General features: G+C 42.3%; 1 protein-coding gene across 1 annotated transcript in view; it reads right to left on the bottom strand.

Annotated features, from left to right (window-relative positions):
* Window positions 1-22541, bottom strand: part of sgsm1a (small G protein signaling modulator 1a) — an 89223-nt gene extending 66682 nt beyond the window's left edge. The window contains 3 exon segments of the mRNA XM_064954978.1: window positions 11260-11300; window positions 11426-11539; window positions 22225-22541. Coding sequence (XP_064811050.1) covers window positions 11260-11300; window positions 11426-11432 — 48 coding nt within the window. The 5' untranslated portion in view covers window positions 11433-11539; window positions 22225-22541.
* Window positions 22542-22646: the final 105 nt, after the last annotated feature.

Genomic DNA, 22646 nt, shown 5'->3' with positions numbered 1-22646 from the left:
TGTAATAGAGGTGGTTCAGTGAACCATGATCATGTGATGAGTAACCTTGCCCCTGTAGACTTGCTAATGCCCTAGAATCAGATCAGTGTGCAAACACAGTCTTTTGGCATACAGGAGAACGCAGTGTTTGAACCCAGATGGTCATATTGGTGTATATGGACTCTGTGAGGAGAAAGAGCTCAAAGGGGTGTATAGTGTAAGAGGCAAGCTAACAGGAATTTTAGGTCAGGTCACATAAGGATAAACACAGACATTTCAATTTGTGGATGTGAAATTTGCCCATAACATGTTGGCTGGAGTACATTGGTGACACCACCTTCCCCGAGTTCCAGTTTTGTTGCTCTGTTGCCTTAAACATCCCCCCTTTAGCCCTCAGTACAGCCTCAATTTGTTGGGGCATGGACTCTACAAGGTGTTGAAAGCACACAGTAGACTCCCTGTGTTTTGACTCCCCATCCCATTCTTGTGAATTGGTGTCTCTGAGGGGTCTTTGACCAGGTTTGCTAACTACCTATCTCAAAGAGTGCAGTGTATAAAGTCAGAACATCTGCTGTCTCAGCCACTGCCTGTCACCATGGGAGTATCCCAAGGCTCAATCCTAGGCCTCACACTCTTCTCAATTTACATCAACAACATAGCTCAGGCAGTAGGAAGCTCTCTTGTTCAATTATATGCAGATGATACAGTTTATACTCACCTGGCCCCTCCCTGGATTTTGTGTTAAACGCTCTACAACAAAACTTTCTCTACCCTTAACCTTGGTTCGGAACACCTCCAAAACAAAGATCATGCGGTTTGGTAAGAAGAATGCCCCTCTTCCCACAGGTGTTATTACAACCTCTGATGGTTTAGAGCTTGAGGTAGTCACCTCATACAAGTACTTGGGAGTATGGCTAGACGGTACACTGTCCTTCTCTCAGCACATTTCAAAGCTGCAGGCTAAAGTTAAATCTAGACTCTTTCACCCCAGCTGCCAAAGTAACCCTAATTCAGATGGCCATCCTACCTATGCAAGATTATGGAGACATAATTTATAGATCGCCAGGGAAGGGTGCTCTCGAGCGGCTAGATGTTTCTTACCATTCGGCCATCAGATTTTCCACCAATGCTCTTTATAGGACACACCACTGCACTCTATACTGCTCTGTAAACTGGTCATCTCTGTATACCCGTCACAAGACCCACTGGTTGATGCTTATTTATAAAACCCTCTTAGGCCTCACTTCCCCCTATCTGAGATATCTACTGCAGCCTTCATCCTCCAAATACAACACCCGTTCTGCCAGTCACATTCTGTTAAAGGTCCCCAAAGCACAGACATCCCTGGGTCGAGCGTCTTTCTAGTTTGCTGCAGCTAGTGACTGGAACGAGCGGCAACAAGCACTCAAACTGGACAATGTTATCTCCATCTCTTCATTCAAAGACTCAATCGGGGACACTCTTACTGACAGTTGTGGCTGCTTTGCATGATGTATTGTTGTCTCTACCTTCTTGCCCTTTGTGCTGTTGTCTGTGCCCAATAATGTTTGTACTATATTTTGTGCTGCTACCATGTTGTGCTGCTGCCATGTTGTGTTGCTAACATGTTGTTGTCATGTTGTGTTGCTACCATGCTATGTTGTCATGAGTTGCTAGCTTGCTATGTTGTTGTCTTAGGTCTCTCTTTATGTAGTGTTGTGTTGTCTCTCTTGTCGTGATGTGTGTTTTGTCCTATATTTAAAAATAATATAACATTAATTAACATTAATCCCCCCAAAAGGCCTTTTGCCTTTTGGTAGGCTGTCATTGGAAATAAAATGTTTTTTTAACTGACTTGCCTAGTTAAATAAAAGGTCCAAAAAGCAATGAAATATATGATAAAGGTGATGAATTTGGTATTTATTTATTTTTCCTCATTTGAATTGTTGTGTACCTGTTTGTATCTCAGAAGACCATATCCTTAATAATATCCAACATAGTTACTTCATAAACACTAATTATACTAGCTTGACTGCACATAGTACAGACACATAGTACAGACACAGAGTACAGACACATAGTGCAGACACATAGTACAGACACAGAGTACAGACATATAGTACAGACACATAGTGCAGACACATAGTACAGACACAGAGTACTGACACATAGTACTGACACAGTACTGACACATAGTACTGACACAGTACTGACACATAGTACTGACACATAGTACAGACACTCACTCCGCAGTAGTTGGGAAAGGGTATGGGAGCTGGACACACAGCAACCCAGACCCCCGCTGCTGTCGGAGATCACACCTACTGACTCAAGGTAGCTGGGGAATGGGTAGGCGATTCAGAATAATAATGATGGCGCTGATCATGATGTTTCCACTACCTCTATAATGAATTGCTGTGCTGTAAACCCACACAGGAAAAACAATAAAAATATTAGTACAAAAATACTTTAAAAAGGAACTAAATGTGATATTCGCCCCAACACGCACAGGTACACGCGCACACACACACGCACGCACGCACGCACGCACACGCACACACACACACACACACACACACACACACACACACACACACACACACACACACACACACACACACACACACACACACACACACACACACACACACACACACTATAGCCCTCAGTGTGCTAGCTAGTGTATCATGTTCAGACTGCCCTGTCCTGATAGTTCTGCCACTCTCTCCAGACCCTGATTCAATGAGTCAACCCGAGGCCTTGAGAGCAAATCTGTCTCATTTGTCTGACATCACTGATATGGTATCGGATCAGTTGACTGGCTGGAGATATTACCTTCCATCTTTTTATTTTTTCCCACACACACAAAGTAGGTTTTGGTGCGTTAACCTTTGTGCTTCAATGTATTTCTCTGGAATGGATTACAGGATTGTCTGTCCTCTATAAACATGTTGAAGCAAAGCTTCACAGTGTTGTAATGTACTCCTGATACTGTAGTTTTTCTTTAAAACATTTCAATTAAAAGCATACATTTTATACAAAAGTGAAGTAGCTCTGAATACCCAAATCCCCTTGTTTTCTCCCTGAGCCCTCCCCATCCAGGTGCTTGGAAAGCAGGAAGCAGTCATTTCAAAGGAAGCACCTGCTTTTCTCCCACAAGGCTACTGACGGAGAGAGCAACAAGAGAAAACAACAACAGAACCCTATAAAAAAACTAGCCCTGATTGCACTCGCTCTTGGGTGCCCGCCATCTGTGAGTCACTCCAGGCAGATTGAGATCTGAAAGGAAGCGTTAGCCGTTGACTAATATGGCTGTTATCTTTAGGAAACATTTTCAAAATGCTTTTGTCAATTTGAACATTGAACATATAGGGTAGATATTTTCAATATGCCTTCAGAAATACTACTACTACTACTAATTATTATTATTATTACTACTACAGTACATGGTATTTATATCGCGCTTTTCTAGGACCCAAAGTCACTTTACATAGTTTTCTGAAAAGTGAAAAATACTGGTGACTCATGAAGTAAGTCGAACTGAGACTTGAAGTGTGTAATGAAGTGAAATGTGTAAGTACAGCATATATAAAATGTTGCCCTTTGAAAGCATTAAAATAGAAAAAATATATACCACTTACAAACCAATCATGATGCAGTGTTGACCTGCAATTGGTTGTCTGAGACCACAGTCTTGTCAGCTACAGCAACGATAATCAGCCACAAACACGACTCATGCTGCCATCACAATAACAATAGCATTCCCAAAGCCTGATCTCACACACACACACACACACACACACACACACACACACACACACACACACACACACACACACACACACACACACACACACACACACACACACACACACACACACACACACACACACACACCCTTGGGATTTAATAACTGTTCATCATGAGCTTCATCATGAGCACACAAGCCTAAGATTACCATGCGCACTGCCAAGCATTGGTTGGAGTTGAGTAAAGCTCGTCGCCATTGGTATATGGATCAGTAGAAACAAATTCTCTGGAGTGATGAATCACGCTTCACCATCTGGCAGTCTAACGGACGAATCTGGGTTTGGCAGATGCCAGGAGAACGCTACCTGCCCAAATGCATAGTGCCAACTGTAAAGTTTGGTGGAAGAGGAATAATGGTATGGGGCTGTTTTTCTTGCTTCAGGCTAGGCCCCTTAGTTCCACTGCAGGGAAATCTTAATGCTATAGCATACAATGACATTGTAGATGATTCCGTGCTTCCAACTTTGTGGCAACAGTTTGGAGAAGGCCCTTTTCTACTTCAGCATGACAATGCTACCGTGCACAAAGCGAGGTCCATACAAAAATGGTTTGTCGAGATCAGTGTGGAAAAACTTCACTGGCCTGCAGAGAGCCCTGACCTCAACCCCATCGAACACCTTTGGGATTAATTGGAACCCCAACTACGAGCCTGGCCTAATCGCCCAACATCAGTTCCCGACCTCACTAATGCTCTTGTGGCTGAATGGAAGCAGGTCCCTGCAGCAATGTTCCAACATCTAGTGGAAAGCCTTACCATGAGAGTGGAGGCTGTTATAGCAGCAAAGGTGGGACCAACTCCATATTAATGCCCATGATTTTGGAATGATGTGTTCGACGAGCAGGTGTCCACATACTTTTGGTCATGTAGTGTACGTTAACATCTGCGAATCTGTGTACATGACAAATAAACTTTGATTTGATGTACATTGATTGGTAGGCAGCTAAAGTAAATGTGCAAACTACAGGGCACGTCAATTCTCTCAAGTCTTACTAGTCCTATCCTCCCATCAGTCAGAATCTGGATCCCATCTAGCCATCACAGAATCTAACTGGTGAGATGTCTTAGCAGACAAGCTGCAGGTTTCTATGGCGACAGCACGAGTCACATTGTCGCCTGAGCAGAGTCCACAGCAGCTATCTCTGAGAGAGAGAGTACCTCAACAAGCCCATTCATAACACAGATAACTGGTATCACGCATAATCATTGGTTCACATTTCCCTTCATCAGCATAGGAAATAGTTAGGTGGAGGGATACAGACAGTTTAATTTCATAATTCCAGAACAATAAATATGTTGGACCCTGGAAACTGTGTATATTGTTCTTTCCCAAGAAGTTGAAATGTCATCCTTATGTGCACGTTTGAGGCTGGAGTCCTCTTTTCTAACATTTCTCTTGTATGACATTTAGACAAAATTGATTTGGTACCCCTATGAGCAATACTACTTTTGACAGCTAACAGCAGCCTTGTTTATGCCCAAAGGACAAGATCACATCCATGCTGAAACAATGTGAATCTTTACTGTTGCGTTCCTCAAGGGCTGGCATCATTAGATGAGGAGCATTCAGTACGTTCTCACTCAAGTATCACTCTACATCACTGCTGTCACAGTGGGGACAATATCATATCAAACCTGGCAACCCTCCACTACCGTGTAATGGGGCGTGGATAGAGCAGAAGCAGGATTTACACAGTCTTCACATGAACTCCTCGTCTACAGCCACAATCAGAACAGAGGGAAGACACACCATTCCTCATCCCCATGGGCTATTATAGTGAAGAACAACTTGCACAATCATGTCAGCCTTACAATTAATACATTTTAATTCACAGATGCTCTTATCCAGAGCGACTTACCTATTACTCAGGCATACTCCTGCATGGACTGTTCCAGATTTTATATGACAGAAAATGGTTGTAGGTGGCTAACATCTGTTGACAGTTCCTACCGTGCATGTTTAGAGTGAATGACTCACATCATACTGAGAAGTGATAGTCTTGAGACAAGACTGATGAATGCATTCACATTAAAATGAATAGGGTAAAAAGGTAGTTTAACTAATTACTATTTTGTAGTATATATTATGAACTTGCCAACACTAGTAATAACCATTGTTTATTCAAAAGCTTGATAACACATTCCCCTGAGTAAAACAGGTTAAATATGCAAAACCATGTAGCTATGGGAACCCGGGTGATTACCTCATTATCAATGACAACAGAGGATTCCCTTTCCTGTGATCTGTCATGTGTCTCACCCAGGTAATAACACACTTTTTGGCTCAAGGGCTACATCGGTTTTTCGAGCGCCACACAGATTTGTTTTTGACCATTTTTCAAAATCTATTGCGAGGCCAGAAAAAGGGCAGTTATTTGAAAATATATACAGTACCAAAAGTCTGAATACTTATGTGAATAAGGTATTTAAGTTTTTTTTAATTATACATTTGCAAACATTTCTAACAACCTGTTTTCACGTTGTCATTATGGGGTATTGTGTGTCGAATTATGTTTTTATTTTATTTAACCAATTTTAGAATGAGGCTGTAACAAAATGTGGAAAATTTAATTCTACCTTTTTTTAACCAGGCAAGTCAGTTAAGAACACATTCTTATTTTCAATGACGGCCTGGGAACAGTGGGTTAACTGCCTGTTCAGGGGTGAATACAGATTTGTACCTTGTCAGCTCAGGGGTTTGAACTCACAACCTTCCGTTACTAGTCCAATGCTCTAACCACTACTGGTGAATGGGGCAATACACTACTGGTTTTTGAACTCCTACTCATTCAAGGGTTTTTCTTTATTTATACTATTTTCTACATTGTAGAATAATACTGTAGACATCAAAACTATGAAATAACACATATGGAATCATGTAGTAACCAAAGCAGTGTTAAACAAATCAAAATATATTTTATATTTGAGATTCTTCAAAGTAGCCACCCAATGCCTTGATTACAGCTTTGCATAATCTTGGCATGCTCTCAACCAGCTTCATGAGGTAGCGGAAGTTAATTTGTGGAATTTCTTTCCTTCTTAATGCGTTCGAGCCAATCAGTTGTGTTGTGACAAGCTAGGGTGGTATACAAGATAGCCCTATTTGGTAAAAGACCAAGTTCATATTATGGCAAGAACAGCTCAAATAAGCAAAGAGAAACAACAATCCATCATCACTTTAAGACATGAAGTATCAGTCAATGCGGAACATTTTAATAACTTTGAAAGTTTCTTTAAGTGCAGTCGCAAAAACCATCAAGCGTTATGATGAAACTGGCTCTCATGAGGACCGCCACAGGAATGGAAGACCCAGAGTTACCTCTGCTGCAGAGGATAAGTTCATTAGGGTTAACAGCCTCAGAAATTGCACCCCAAATAAATGCTTCATGGAGTTCAAGTAACAGACACATCTCAATATCAATTGTTCAGAGGAGGCTACATGAATCAGGCCTTCATGGTCGATTTGCTGCAAAGAAACCTCTAATAAAGGACACCAATAATAATAAGAGACTTGCTTGGGCCAAGAAACACAAGCAATGGGCATCAGACCGATGGAAATCTATCCTTTGGTCTGATGAGTCCAAATTTGAGATTTTTGGTTCCAACAGCCGTGTATTTGTGAGACCAAGTAGGTGTACGGATGATTGCTGCATGTGTGGTTCCCACCATGAAGCATGGAGGAGGTGTGATGGTGTGTGGGTGCTTTGCTGGTGACTGTCAGTGATTTATTTAGAATTCAAGGCACACATAACCAGCATGGCTACCACAGCATTCTGCAGCGATACGCTGTAAATGTGCTAGTCCAATGTCACATTGACTATGCCTGCACATCATGGTTCACTAGCAGCCCCAAACATCTAAAGAATAAGCTACCAGCCAATTGTACTAAAACTCTCCCCTGATACTCATCTAGAGGTTGAGCATGTTTTCCTTTCTATCTATGTAATTATATATGTATTTATGTCAAAAATAAGGACCACAATGGAAATAAGTCCCCGATTTTATTGTGCAATCCCGGTCACTTGAAAAACTCTTTCTGTATATATGTATTTTTTTAACTGACAAATAAAGTCAATCAATCCAAACTGTGCAATGGCCAATTGATGAATGGAAAAAGACATCCGCTACAAAACACCAAAAAGTTGAATTACATTCGGAGAAGCCTTCGATACTGGGTAGGAATGGATGTATTTTCTGTTTGTCAAGATTAACATAGTCTACCTTGATTGGACAAGCCCCTCTCCCCCAGTCAATTTCCATATGTCCCTAAGTAAGCAGCCATGCTAAAAAAGGTGACTGATAGAGAAAAGAAAATGAAAGATGAGCCGTTGTCCTCTGTGCCCTACTCTTTCATGAGTGTGTAGCTCTCTCCTTATGTAAACACAGGTGTGTGTGACGTGTGTATGTGTGTAGCAGAGGGGAAGAGAGAGACACAGGGAAAGAGAGAGTGATAGAAAGAGCACCAAGATACACCCAGTATAGGCTATTCTTAAGCATGCTTCTGTCACTGAAGCATATTGTTCTGGCCTACACTCTTAGAAAAAAGGGTTCTTCGCCTGTAGGAAACGCTGTTTGGTTCCACGTATAACCCTTTTAGGTTCTATATAGCACTTTTTTGTGTGTAGACCCAGGTAGACAAAGTGGAACGTAACCAGTTAGTAAGGGAGAGCTTTTCAGCATTCACTGCCAAGCCACCAAACAAACAGTACCCAAGCTAAGAAATTAGAGAAATAATTAATGAATACAAACAGGGTGAATACATCTGAATCACTATCATTACAGGTAGCCTAGCGGTTGGGCCAGTAACTGAAAGGTTGGTGGTTCGAATTCCTGAGATGACTAAGTGAAAAATCTGTTGATGTGCCTTGAGTAAAGCACTTAACCCTAAATGCTCCTCTAAGTTGCTCTGGATAAGAGTGTCTGATACATTTCTAAAATGTACATTTGTTGGTGGTATCCTTCGTTTGACATAGTTTCTTACAATGCATGTAGCCTAGCAGCTGAATGTTCATTAAGCTAAAGGCTCAACAGATGGCCACTGCCTTTGTCTTTATGCCTACTATTTGCATTGAAATGGCAAAAAAGGAAGCTTTTATTAAGTCACTTTTAGTGACTCAAGTTCCATTTCCTTTCAGCAACCTCTTGTGCAGGGTGCTCTACCTCTTACCATAAAGACTCTCTTCAGAGGATATCACCCTGGCGTAAAGATATCTTTTCATCTGTGCTTTAAAAAAATATAATAATCATCTAAATCCGTTTACTTCCATTTTCACTCCAATAGTTGCCACTGGGCAATCATATCACTGACTCAGACTATTCTGTGTGCCTCAGAGGTGTGCTGGAGAGTCTAGCAATCATATCACTGACTCAGACTATTCTGTGTGCCTCAGAGGTGTGCTGGAGAGTCTAGCAATCATATCACTGACTCAGACTATTCTGTGTGCCTCAGAGGTGTGCTGGAGAGTCTAGCAATCATATCACTGACTCAGACTATTCTGTGTGCATCAGAGGTGTGCTGGAGAGTCTAGCAATCATATCACTGACTCAGACTATTCTGTGTGCCTCAGAGGTGTGCTGGAGAGTCTAGCAATCATATCACTGACTCAGACTATTCTGTGTGCCTCAGAAGTGTGCTGGAGAGTCTAGCAATCATATCACTGACTCAGACTATTCTGTGTGCCTCAGAAGTGTGCTGGAGAGTCTAGCAATCATATCACTGACTCAGACTATTCTGTGTGCCTCAGAAGTGTGCTGGAGAGTCTAGCAATATCATATTGTATAATTGGAGAAACACAGACTGCTCTGGTCATGTGATCCGTCTTCACTCCACTGCAGTTTATTTAAAAATCAGCTACATTGTAAGCGCTGAGCACTAGGGAGCTAAACCTGGGGGGATCCTGAGGAAAGTGAATCTCAGTAGGCTCTCTAAACACAGACAGGTTTAAATACAGGGTTGGTCTGCACTCTGCTGATAAGGCTGGTGACAGGCATTTATGAAGATCAGGAGTAAGTGACAGGAGATTAAATCTCTCTTTCATTCATACCCAGACTTGGCCAATTTCATGTCTTTGTGTGCTTGACATAAGGTCTTGCGCTTTTATAAGACAAATAAAGATATAGTCTGAGTCTTCCGACAAAACCGAACAATCACTTCACAAATATTCCCTGAAGACAGGAGAGGAAAATAACTTTATTTCTCTGTTCCATTATTGGTCTACTACACATCATGTGGTTTGGTAAGAATAATGCCCCTCTCCCCACAGGTGTGACTACTACCTCTGAGGGTTTAGAGCTTGAGGCAGTCACCTCATACAAGTATTTGGGAGTATGGCTAGACGGTACACTGACCTTCTCTCAGCACATATCAAAGCTGTTCAATCTAGACTTGATTTCCTCTATCGTAATCGCTCCTCTTTCACCCCAGCTGCCAAACTAACCCTGATTCAGATGACCATCCTACCCATGCTAGATTATGGAGAGGTAATTCATAGATCGGCAGATAAAATGTGCTTTACCATTCGGCCATCAGATTTGCCACCAATACTCCGCGCCTGTCCCCGCAAAAGGCCTTTTGGCTTTTGGTAGGCTCTCATTGTACATAATATTTTTTTCTTAACTGACTTGTCTAGTTAAACAAAGGTTGAACAAAACAAAAAAGTTATTCACAAGATTTCACAACTGTGCGATGAGGTTAGGGTGGACTCTTTAATCCAAATGGGTTGATACATGTTTACTTAAAACTGTTAAAACTTGTTATCGCATGTATGAGCCCTTATTATTAAAGTGATAATCATTTATTTTACCGTTTTAGCCAATCTTCTTCTTTACCATTTAAAAAATTCTCGAGTCGTTTTGGCTAGACATGTTTGGAGAATGTAGCAATACTTGTTGACACGGATTGTATCCGTTAGCAATGCATTCAAATGCACCGGGAAATAGCTCTGTGTTAAAAAACGTTTTGGGAAGTCGAAAATGATCTAAAACTGCACTATACCTTTAAAATGACAAGCATTTCTATGCAACACTTCTTCAATTCTTCAACATCTATAGCTTATTTAGTCAGTATCATAATGAGATGTTAGTAAGACATTAGAGGGCGAATGCAGTCTTGCATGACTGCATTCTACAGGCTAGCTGGATTTCCATGACAGGACCCTCCCTATACATATATTATTTATAGTTCAACTATATACCCCAACTATATACCCCAACAAGAATATGGTCAACTTCAAAATATATATTACACCTTGCCCTAATGTTCATCTTATTTGCAAAGATTGACAGCAAATACAAGAGTGGATGTAGTAGCCTACTATTTTCATAATATGTGCACACAAAAAGAAAATGGTAACAGTTACTGTAAAAGTAAATAAATGAACAAAAAAAACAAGCATAGCGTATCTACTCAGGGAGGGAGTATTTTAGCCATACGCATAACCAAAGTGTTTGTTTCTCCTATTCGATAATTGTTGCAGACTGGCAAAAACACCCACCTCCTTCTTGACAGTGCGCAGCAGCTTCTGTCTCGTCTCTGCTTGTAAAACATAACAGAAAGGGTTTCATGTCATTTCTTTTATAACACATTTCCTTTCACATTTACATCTTCAGCACATGATGGATATTGAATTTGGTTGTTTTTACGGTCCTGTGTTCTCTCACCTGCCATTGTGGTTGCTGTTGTTGTTGTTGTTGTTTATGTTGTTGTTTATGTTGCTATGGAATCGGGTCTACTTTACGTAGCTCCTTCACCCTGCTCCCGTCAGTTCAATGTGGCTGTGTGGAGCAAAAGAGATAGACAGCGCTCGATACTTTACTCACACCTCTTAAAGCTACAGTAATCTCTTAAATTCGATTAAGTCTATAGACTTTTACCAGAAACGCAAGATAAAAATAATACACAAGAATAATAAGTGACTCTTTTACACACCTTTGCCGTGATGTTTCACATTTAGTTCTGCATTGTCTGTGAGTACAAGTCAAAGACAGTGCCATTTAGGCATAATGTAACCTATTCGTTATTGAATAGCCTGATTTTGTCCAAACAGGTGACGTATTCTTCACGAGGCCTTATAAAGTCAGGAGCATATCATTAACCATTCATTTCTAGAATCATTTCCATAATAATGAAGCATTCCTATAACTTTTATCATGGCTTCATCATATTCTTCATGCATATTTTCACATGTATGCCAGTTTTTACAGATGATGCACCATCATCCATAACAAAACTGAGAAGACAAAATAGCCAGAGACAGCAGGAAATACTGTATTTTCTGCATAGGCCTAGTCATATGCATTGGATATGTTTGGACATTTGTCCTACACGTGTGTCTAGTTGTTTAGACACAGAATTCTAGGCCTACCATTTTCAAATGTCTCGTGTATCCATCCTCACCACATCCTGCAGAGAAGTAGACATCGGGAGCCCTGGCCGAGAGCACATTTTGTTACAAAATACACAAAAGCCTTCCCTCACCAATAAGATGTGTTGCTAAGCAACCCCCTGAAACATATTAGCTGAGCTAATTGAGCAGATCCAGTAGATTTGGTGTCCTGGTCTTACAGCCTCTTTCTCTGGGGTAAATGACACTATCATATACTGAGAAATCAATATTCCTGTTTAAAGACATTGATCTGGACTCACTGGGAATTAAACACGGCAATAAAAATCATCCTATCCATGTTGTTTATTCTAGACTTGAATAAAGCCGTGGTGGTCAGGAGGAGTTAAAAAAGCTGTGGACAATAGTGGTGTGAATGGAATCTTGTGCGTTGGGGATATCATATCTAAATTCACATATCCCATTTGCCTTCAGGTTGCAGAGTGGGGACACAACATTCTTTCATATAGATTATAATTAATTAAATATGCCACAGGGATATAGTCTTGGTGAATCAAAATGACGTCACTTGAGGTGTGTGTATAGGAACAACTTCCTAATATTGAGTTGGACCCCCCTCAGTACAACCTCAATTCATCGGGGCTTGGACTCTACAAGGTGTCGAAAGCATTCCACTGGAATGCTGGCCCATGTTGACTCCAATGCTTGCCACAGTTGTGTCAATTTGGCTGGATGTCTTTTGGCTGGTAGATCATTCTTGATACACACAGAAAACTGTTAAGCATGAAAAACCAGTTCTTGACACAAATCAGTGCACCTGGCACCTACTACCATACCCCATTCAAAGGCACTTACATATTTTGTCTTGCCCATTCACCCTCTGAATGGCACACATACACAATCCATGTCTCAAATGTCTCAAGGCTTAAAAAATCCATCTTTAACCTGTCTTCTTCCCTCCATCTAAACTGATTGAAGTGGATTTAACAAGTGACATCCATAAAGGATCATAGCTTTCACCTGGATTCACCTGTTCAGTCTAAATCATGGAAAGAGCAGGTATTCTTAGTGTTTTGTGTACTCAGCGTATATTTAAGGAATAAGGCCTGAGGGGTGTAGTATATGGCCAATATACCACGGCTAAGAGCTGTTTATGCACGACACCATGCGGAGTGCCTGGACACAGCCCTTAGCCATGTTACATTTCCCATATATCACAAAACCCTGAGGTGCCTTATTGCTATTATAAACTGTTTACCAACTTAATTAGAGCAGTAAAAATAACTGTTTTGTCATACCTTTGTTATATGGTCTGACATACCACTGCTGTCAGCCAATCAGCATTCAGGTCTCGAACCACCCAGTTTATAATAAGGTATTTCATACCATATACCATGGGTTTGACAAAACATTTATTTGTACTATTTTTACTAATTACATTTGTAACCAGTTTATAATAGCAATAAGGCACATTGGGGGTTTGCTTCGTACCTAAGAACAGCCCTTAGCCGTGGCATATTGGCCATATACCACACCCCCTCGGGTCTTATTGTTTAATTATACTGTGCGGTTTCCACATGTATTTTGTTTAAGACACTCAGTAGCATATCCTTTTATTATTACTCCGTCTTGTGGTGAAATGTTGTACCGTGATTCTGGTAGACTTAGATGCAGGGGTTCCCAAACTTTTTCACTCAGGCTGCCCTTTCAGTTTTGGGCAACAACATCCCCACCTCTCCCTGCGCGCACCACATATATTTCTATGGGCACAAGCACTGTTCATGACACAAACTGTTCACACCCCTCTTGTTGGCAGATTTTTTGTTGTTGTTGTAAGTTTAAAGCTTATTTCCTGAAATTCTAGACATTTTATCATGGGGCAGAGAAAATGTTGCCATTTTAAAGCAAATTTTCTTGCACTTCTATACATTTTGCCATGTTTAAAGTGTATTCATGTGATATTCGAGTGACTCAAACACAACTAAATCTATGGGCTAAAAAAATAATCTAAAAAACATTAGCTGGCATGGGCTTGTTGATTTCTAACAAGTTAATAATATCTCTCTAAGGTATGCAATGACTGACATGACAAGAGGAAAACTGATGATGCACTACCCAATTTTGAAATTGTTGTCTATGCATTCTACTATTACAACTTTCAATCGTTTTTTTTTAGGGGGGGACCCCGCAACTCCCCGGCCGATCCCTCAGTTTGGAAACCACTGTCCTAGAGTACATGGATATTCCATTCCAGTCTTTACAATGAGCCTGTCCTCTTTGGCTCCTCCCACCAGCCTCCTCTGAACTGCACTTATTCACATACAGGATGTAAAAGCACTGAAATGCTATCGAAGAGTACTAAAAATATTATTCATTCTGCATTTCCTTAAGATCAGTTCCTTTTGTAGGTTACAGAACTGTCTGTTCACTAAGGGTAATATACATACATTACCGTTCAAAAGTTTGGGGTCACTTAGAAATGTCCTTGTTTTTGAAAGAAAAGCACATTTTTTTGCCCATTAAAATAACATCAAATTGATCAGGAATACAGTGTAGACATTGTTAATGTTGTAAATGACTATTGTAGTTGGAAACAACATATTTTTAATGGAATATCTACATAGGCGTACAGAGGCCCATTATCAGCAATCATCACTCCTGTGTTCCAATGGCACCTTGTGTTAGCTAATCCATGTTTATCATTTAAAAGGCTAATCGATCATTAGAAAACCCTTTAGCAATTATGTTAGCACAGCTGAAAACTGTGGTCCTGATTAAAGAAGCAATAAAACTGTCCTTCTTTAGACTAGTTGAGTATCTGGAGCATCAGCATGTCACGACCGTGTGTGAGAAGGACCAAGGCCCAGCGGAGGTTGAGTTCCACATCTTTATTTCTAAGTGAAACTTAAGCAAAACAAGAAAGAAAGAAACGTGAAACACAAAACAATATCCCACAAACAACAGGTGAGAAAAACAGCTACTTAAATATCCCCAATTAGAGACAATGATTACCAGCTGCCTCTAATTGGGAATCATACAAATCACCAACATAGAAAAATATCACATCACTCCCAGTCACGCCCCGACCTACTCCACCATAGAGAAACAATGGCTCCCTATAGTCAGGGCGTGTCAGTACATGGACTGGACTGGATCTCAATGCCGAGGAAGGCTCCTGCCATGGAGCGGGACTGGACACCAGCCCTGGCCTGGACATCGGTGAGGAGGAAGACTCCTGCCATGGAGCGGGACTGGACACCAGCCCTGGCCTGGACATCGGTGAGGAGGAAGACTCCTGCCATGGAGCTGGACTGGACACCAGCCCTGGCCTGGACATCGGTGAGGAGGAAGACTCCTGCCATGGAGCGGGACTGGACACCGGCCCTGGCCTGGACATCTGAGGAGGAAGACATGGAGCGGGACTGGACACCGGCCCTGGCCTGGACATCGGTGAGGAGGAAGACTCCTGCCATGGAGCGGGACTGGACACCAGCCCTGGCCTGGACATCGGTGAGGAGGAAGACTCCTGCCATGGAGCGGGACTGGACACCAGCCCTGGCCTGGATCTCAATGCCGAGGAAGGCTCCTGCCATGGAGCGGGACTGGACACCGGCCCTGGCCTGGACATCGGTGAGGAGGAAGACTCCTGCCATGGAGCGGGACTGGACACCGGCCCTGGCCTGGACATCGGTGAGGAGGAAGACTCCTGCCATGGAGCGGGACTGGACACCGGCCCTGGCCTGGACATCGGTGAGGAGGAAGACTCCTGCCATGGAGCGGGACTGGACACCGGCCCTGGCCTGGACATCGGTGCAGAGGAAGACTCCTGCATGGAGCGGGAATGGACACCAGCCCTGGCCTGGACATCGGTGAGGAGGAAGACTCCTGCATGGAGCGGGACTGGACACCAGCCCTGGCCTGGACATCGGTGAGGAGGAAGACTCCTGCCATGGAGCGGGACTGGACACCAGCCCTGGCCTGGACATCGGTGAGGAGGAAGACTCCTGCCATGGAGCGGGACTGGACACCAGCCCTGGACATCTGGACATCGGGACTGACACCAGCCCTGGCCTGGACATCGGTGAGGAGGAAGACTCCTGCCATGGAGCGGGACTGGACACCGGCCCTGGCCTGGACATCGGTGAGGAGGAAGACTCCTGCCATGGAGCGGGACAGGACACCGGCCCTGGCCTGGACATCGGTGAGGAGGAAGACTCCTGCCATGGAGCGGGACTGGACACCGGCCCTGGCCTGGACATCGGTGAGGAGGAAGACTCCTGCCATGGAGCGGGACTGGACACCGGCCCTGGCCTGGACATCGGTGCAGAGGAAGACTCCTGCCATGGAGCGGGACTGGACACCAGCCCTGGCCTGGACATCGGTGAGGAGGAAGACTCCTGCCATGGACAGGGCGTGACACAACATTTGTGAGTTTGATGACAAGCGCAAAATGGCCAGAAACAAATAACTTTTTTTCTGAAACTCGTCAGTCTATTCCTGTTCTGAGAAATTAAGAGAAATTGCCAAGAAACTGATGTTCTCATATGTCCTGTCTCTCTGTAGCGCTGTCTTAGGCGTCTCACAGTACGGACATTGCATTTTATTGCCCTGGCCACATCTGCAGTCCTCGTGCCTCCTTGCAGCATGCCTAAGGCACTTTCCTGCAGATGAACAGGGACCCTGGGCATATTTCTTTTGGTGTTTTTCAGTCAGTAGAAAAGCTCTTTAGTGTCCTAAGTTTTCATAACTGTGACCTTAATTGCCTACCGCCTGTAAGCTGTTAGTGTCTTAACAACCTTTCCACAGGTGCATGTTCATTAATTGTTTATGGTTCATGGAACAAGCATGGGAAACAGTGTTTAAACCCTATACAATGAAAATCTGTGAATTATTTAGATATTTACCGATTACCTTTGAAAGACAGGGTCCTGAAAAAGGGACATTTCTTTTTTTTGCTGAGTTTAGTACCCGCACAACACCAGTCTCAACGTCAATAGTGAACAAGCGATTCCAGGATGCTGGCATTCTAGTCAGAATTCTAAGAGCGTGCAAAGCTGTCATCAAAGCAAAGGGTGGCTATTTGAAGAATCTCAAATACAAAATATATTTTGATATGTTTAACACTTTTTGGTTACTGCATGATTCCATGTGTTATTATTCTACAATGTAGAAAATAGTAAAAATAAAGAAAAACCCTTGAAAACCCTCATTCAAGGGTTTTTCTTTATTTTTATAAAGAAATATATATATATAATTCTATTATTTTTTTTACATTTACGTTTTGATTGGTGAAATCCTTAAACATTTTATGGACGTTATTGAGAAATAAATTGCAGAGTTGGCATTGTCCAGTAGATGGTGACAGTGTCATTGGAAATGATTTCTTCAGGAACGAAAGTGAGAATTTTTCTAGACCAAAATAGATCATGAATGCATAAATTTCATGCTAGAGTCATTCTTATGTCATTAACGTTACAATGATTGCCTACTGCATAATTTTAGATTGCACCAAACAGTAGTTTATTCTGTTTGGTGGGCCCATAATTACACTGAGTATACAAAACATTAAGAACACCTGCTCTTTCCATGACATAGGCTGACCAGGTGAATCAAGGTGGAAGCTATGATCCCTAAATCCACTTCAATCCGTGTAGATGAAAGGGAGGAAACAGGTTAAAGAATGATTTTTAAGTCTTGAGACATTTGAGACATGAATTGTGTGTGTGTGTCATTCAGAGGGTGAATGGGCAAGACAACAGATTGAAGTGCCTTTGAACGGTGTATGGTAGTAGGATCCAAAGGACATCCAGCCAACTTAACACAACTGTGGGAAGCATTGGAGTCAACATGGGCCAGCATCCCTGTGGAACACTTTCGATACCTTATAGACTACATTCTCCAATGAATTGAGGTTGTTCTGAGGGCAAGGGGAGGGGGTTCCTAAATAACTCAGTGTGTATCATTTACTGACAGCATGGTAAGTAATAGGACAGGTAGTACAGTAGATGTGATGGTTGTGGACTTGACTAAACCCTTGGTGGTGCAGCCCATTGGAGTGTAAACAGCATGAGTTCCCTCTGGCCCCTGGCTGCAGGTGGGGGGCCCTGGGGGGCCAACCTGTCAGCTAGATCAGGTGGTGAAAGGGCAGGCAGGTAATGTAGGATGACAGAGGAAGACGTGGACATTGCTTAGCAAGGCCAGACACAGGCCTCCTACTCTGTGGGCCTGGACCATTCTCTCTCATTGCCTTCCTGTCCTCTGAGGATGTTTGATTTCCCCACTAAAGCTTGGGCTTTCTACTCTCTGATGCCTGTCAAAATACCAAAGAGGAGACACATGCTTTACATCATGATATGTAGACATGTTCACATACTCGTTTTGAAGAGGGTCAAGGTCTGGTCACTTAGTTTGAAATTAACACTGAGCTCGAATAAAGCCAGGGGAAAGCGATACTGTCTCAGATTTTGCAACCCTCTTCACTGGTAAGCCTGACACTATTTGCCAACTCAGTTTCCTAGTTATTTAATAAAGATAACTAGGAAACTGAGTGTGAAATAGCCATACTTCTAGGTACTCTAATTTCACAATTCCAATAGACATTGAATGGCTCCTGTCAAAGTGGCTATGCTGGCGGTGAAATGTAATACCTCTTCTTACCCTATTATTATTATTATTATTATTATTATTATACCTCTTCACAGCCTCAAAATGACAGCGTTCTTCTTCCACTAAATTCTGGCTAACGAGATATTAATGAGAGTTATTATCATGTTGTAATCACAATTACTTATTGTGTGATTGCTTTTTTCTACCGACAGCATAAAATCTGTAGTGTGCCTTTAAAACTGGGATTCCCTTCCTGGGTTGACTCACTCATTACTGTTGCTTTAGATCATGTAGTAACCTTAATGCCATGCCAGAACTTCTGCCTGACTACACATTGTACCAGCTCCCATTCGCTTACTCATGGATGGGAGGCTCAACAATTATCACGCCATCACAGCGCTCACACCAGCACAATACACAAAGCAAAACAGGGTTGTATTCATTTAGGCACACAAGGGAAAATGTTTTAAAGCTTTTAGCAATGTTTCAGTCTGTTTTCTTTTGTTTGGTACCTAATGCCCTTAAACCTCATAGGAATGCAGCCAAATGATGCCTTCACCTGTCTGTAATCCCCTGTAAACCCAGGCTGACTACAGAACCAGTAGATGGCCGGAAATCTCTGCTCAGATTGATAACAACACTTAGGGCATTCCTCTGAATCAGAAAGGAGGAGTTCACAGAAGACAATTAAAAAGATCTGGGCTTCTGATGCACCGGAGAAAAACAATGTGGACACCAATGAGGATAGGAACAAGAATTACAAGAAGAAGAACAAGAAGAAGAAGATGAACAAGAAGAAAAAGAAGTAATACATGTATGTAGAGTACCAAGACCAACAAGAACAAGACCAGCAACCACAAATGCAAAAAATAGTAAGAAAGAAACAACAATGGTGCATATCCATATCGCTCCAAATGTGGGGGCAGCGATGTCAGTGACAGCTCCCCTGAGATATGAGTGTAAGAACGCCATCATGCACACGTCCATGTGTGATCAGAGTCGACAGTCTCTAATGGGCACCAGGGCATGTGCAGGGAGGCCCTGTCAGTCCGATGTTCTTTTGACCATGTGCCAACGCAGATTGACAGGCCTGTATGTGGAAGATGGCCTGTGCCATATAGTGCAGGATCTGTGACTGTAGTGGTTTGACCCTCAGGGCCCCGCAGTCTTTGCCTGAATAGCCATGACGTTTCCCCTTGACTAGCTCCTTACCCTATCCTCAGTCTCCAGTCACAGCGTTGGTAGCGAGTTGACTTTGAAATATAATAAGGTTTGAGCTACAGGAGCCGTTGACAAGGTCCTCATCATGAGATATGAATGTTTATTTTTTTTAACAGCTTTTGACACATACAGTGGGGCAAAAAAGTATTTAGTCAGCCACCAATTGTGCAAGTCCAGAAAATCACATTGTAGGATTTTTTATGAATTTATTTCCAAATTATGGTGGAAAATTAGTATTTGGTCACCTACAAACAAGCAAGATTTCTGGCTCTCACAGACTTGTAACTTCTTCTTTAAGAGATTCCTCTGTCCTCCACCCGTTACCTGTATTAATGGCACCTGTTTGAACTTGTTATCAGTATAAAAGACACCTGTCCACAACCTCAAACAGTCACACTCCAAACTCCACTATGGCCAAGACCAAAGAGCTGTCAAAGGACACCAGAAAAAAATTGTAGACCTGCACCAGGCTGGGAAGACTGAATCTGCAATAGGTAAGCAGCTTAGTTTGAAGAAATCATCTGTTGGAGCAATTATTAGGAAATGGAAGACATACAAGACCACTGATAATCTCCCTCGATCTGGGGCTCCACGCAAGATCTCACCCCGTGGGCTCAAAATGATCACAAGAACGGTGAGCAAAAATCCCAGAACCACACGGTGGGACCTAGTGAATGACCTGCAGAGAGCTGGGACCAAAATAACAAAGCCTACCATCAGAAACACACTACGCCGCCAGGGACTCAAATCCTGCAGTGCCAGACGTGTCCCCCTGCTTAAGCCAGTACATGTCCAGGCCCGTCTGAAGTTTGCTAGAGAGCATTTGGATGATCCAGAAGACGATTGGGAGAATGTCATATGGTCAGATGAAACCAAAATATAACTTTTTGGTAAAACTCAACTCGTCATGTTTGGAGGACAAAGAATGCTGAGTTGCATCCAAAGAACACCATACCTACTGTGAAGCATGGAGGTGGAAACATCATGCTTTGGGGCTGTTTTTCTGCAACGGGACCAGGACGACTGATCCGTGTAAAGGAAAGAATGAATGGGGCCATGTATCGTGAGATTTTGAGTGATAACCTCCTTCCATCAGCAAGGGCATTGAAGATGAAACGTGGCTGGGTCTTTCAGCATGACAATGCTCCCAAACACACCGCCCGGGCAACGAAGGAGTGGCTTCGTAAGAAGCATTTCAAGGTCCTGGAGTGGTCTAGCCAGTCTCTAGATCTCAACCCCATAGAACATCTTTGGAGGGAGTTGAACGTCTGTGTTGCCCAGCAACAGCCCCAAAACATCACTGCTCTAGAGGAGATCTGCATGGAGGAATGGGCCAAAATACCAGGAACAGTGTGTGAAAACCTTGTGAAGACTTACAGAAAACGTTTGATCTCTGTCATTGCCAACAAAGGGTATATAACAACCTATTGAGAAACTTTTTTTTATTGACCAAATACTTATTTTCCACCATAATTTGGAAATAAATTCATTAAAAATCCTACAATGTGATTTTCTGGATTTTTTGTCTCTCATTTTGTCTGTCATAGTTGAAGTGTACCTATGATGAAAATTAGAGGCCTCTCTCATCTTTTTAAGTGAGAGAACTTGCACAATTGGTGGCTGACTAAATACTTTTTTGCCCCACTACAGTAGGCTGCTGTAAATATTTGTGTTACCTTGGAATTATTATTGTATTTTCAGCTCTAAAAGGTGATTTACAAAATGTTCCAATTAAATAATTTGCTTTATAAATGGTATAAAACAATAGTGTAGCATCAGAAGCCTACATTAGAACTCTTCACGACAGGTCAGACCGCATTAAGTGTAAAGTTCATGATGTCTTTAAATGCTGCAGGTCCTATTTCGTTGTCCTATTCATTTTCCAAACTAACCTCATTTGGTGCACTCTCGACTCAATGACCTGCAAGATTACAACAGTATATATATTTGGTTAGGACTCTTTAGGACTTTTGAAATTGGCCTGTGCTAAAAGCGGTGGATTCCCTAACTCGGTTCAGTTAAGCTGTTGTCTCCTCACCAAAAGCATTTCCCTATACTCAAGAAGCAAAGACCCTTTGAGACTTTGTCTACTTAAAGAGGTCAAATGGTCATGGTTTATTTCTCGCACGCACGCGCGCGCACGCACGCACACACGCACACACGCACAACCGTCTTTAGCCATCTTTATTCATCTTTTGTCAGGGGACATTGCATGGGCAAACACACTACCACCTGAACCATAACATCAAAACCTCTTGAAAGATGTTTTAGATTAGAACATTTGCTTACATTGAGTTTGAGTAGGCAGCTAGTTCCTCCTTCCCTCCATAGCCAGTTACCATTTAGATCCACAGCCAGTCAAATTCATTCTCAATTGAATCTTCACAAGATACATCATGACACTTGTTGTGACCTAACAATGATATTGGTAACCTAAAATAAACATCAATTCAACGCAACTGCTTATCAAATAACCTAGTAGGCCTACTCTTGAATAGGCTGTAAGCCTTCTAAATGCAACATTAAAACGGCAGGGTGTCTAAAATGTTACCTATTAAAAAGTCGGGAACCTAAAACTCGTCGACGTTGGAGTGGAGCTCATTTTGTTGATTAGTGTGCGCAGAGGGAGTTCTACTCCACTAGCCTAGTGATTGGCAATTTACTCCTCCCTGTCTGACCTATCATCGCCCACAATACGATAATCTTCAGTG

The sequence above is a fragment of the Oncorhynchus masou genome, chromosome 1, assembly GCF_036934945.1.
Source record: "Oncorhynchus masou masou isolate Uvic2021 chromosome 1, UVic_Omas_1.1, whole genome shotgun sequence".
Taxonomy (NCBI): Eukaryota; Metazoa; Chordata; class Actinopteri; order Salmoniformes; family Salmonidae; genus Oncorhynchus; species Oncorhynchus masou.
The sequence above is the reverse complement of the archived record's forward strand: the minus strand, read 5'-3'. Positions and strand labels throughout refer to the sequence as shown.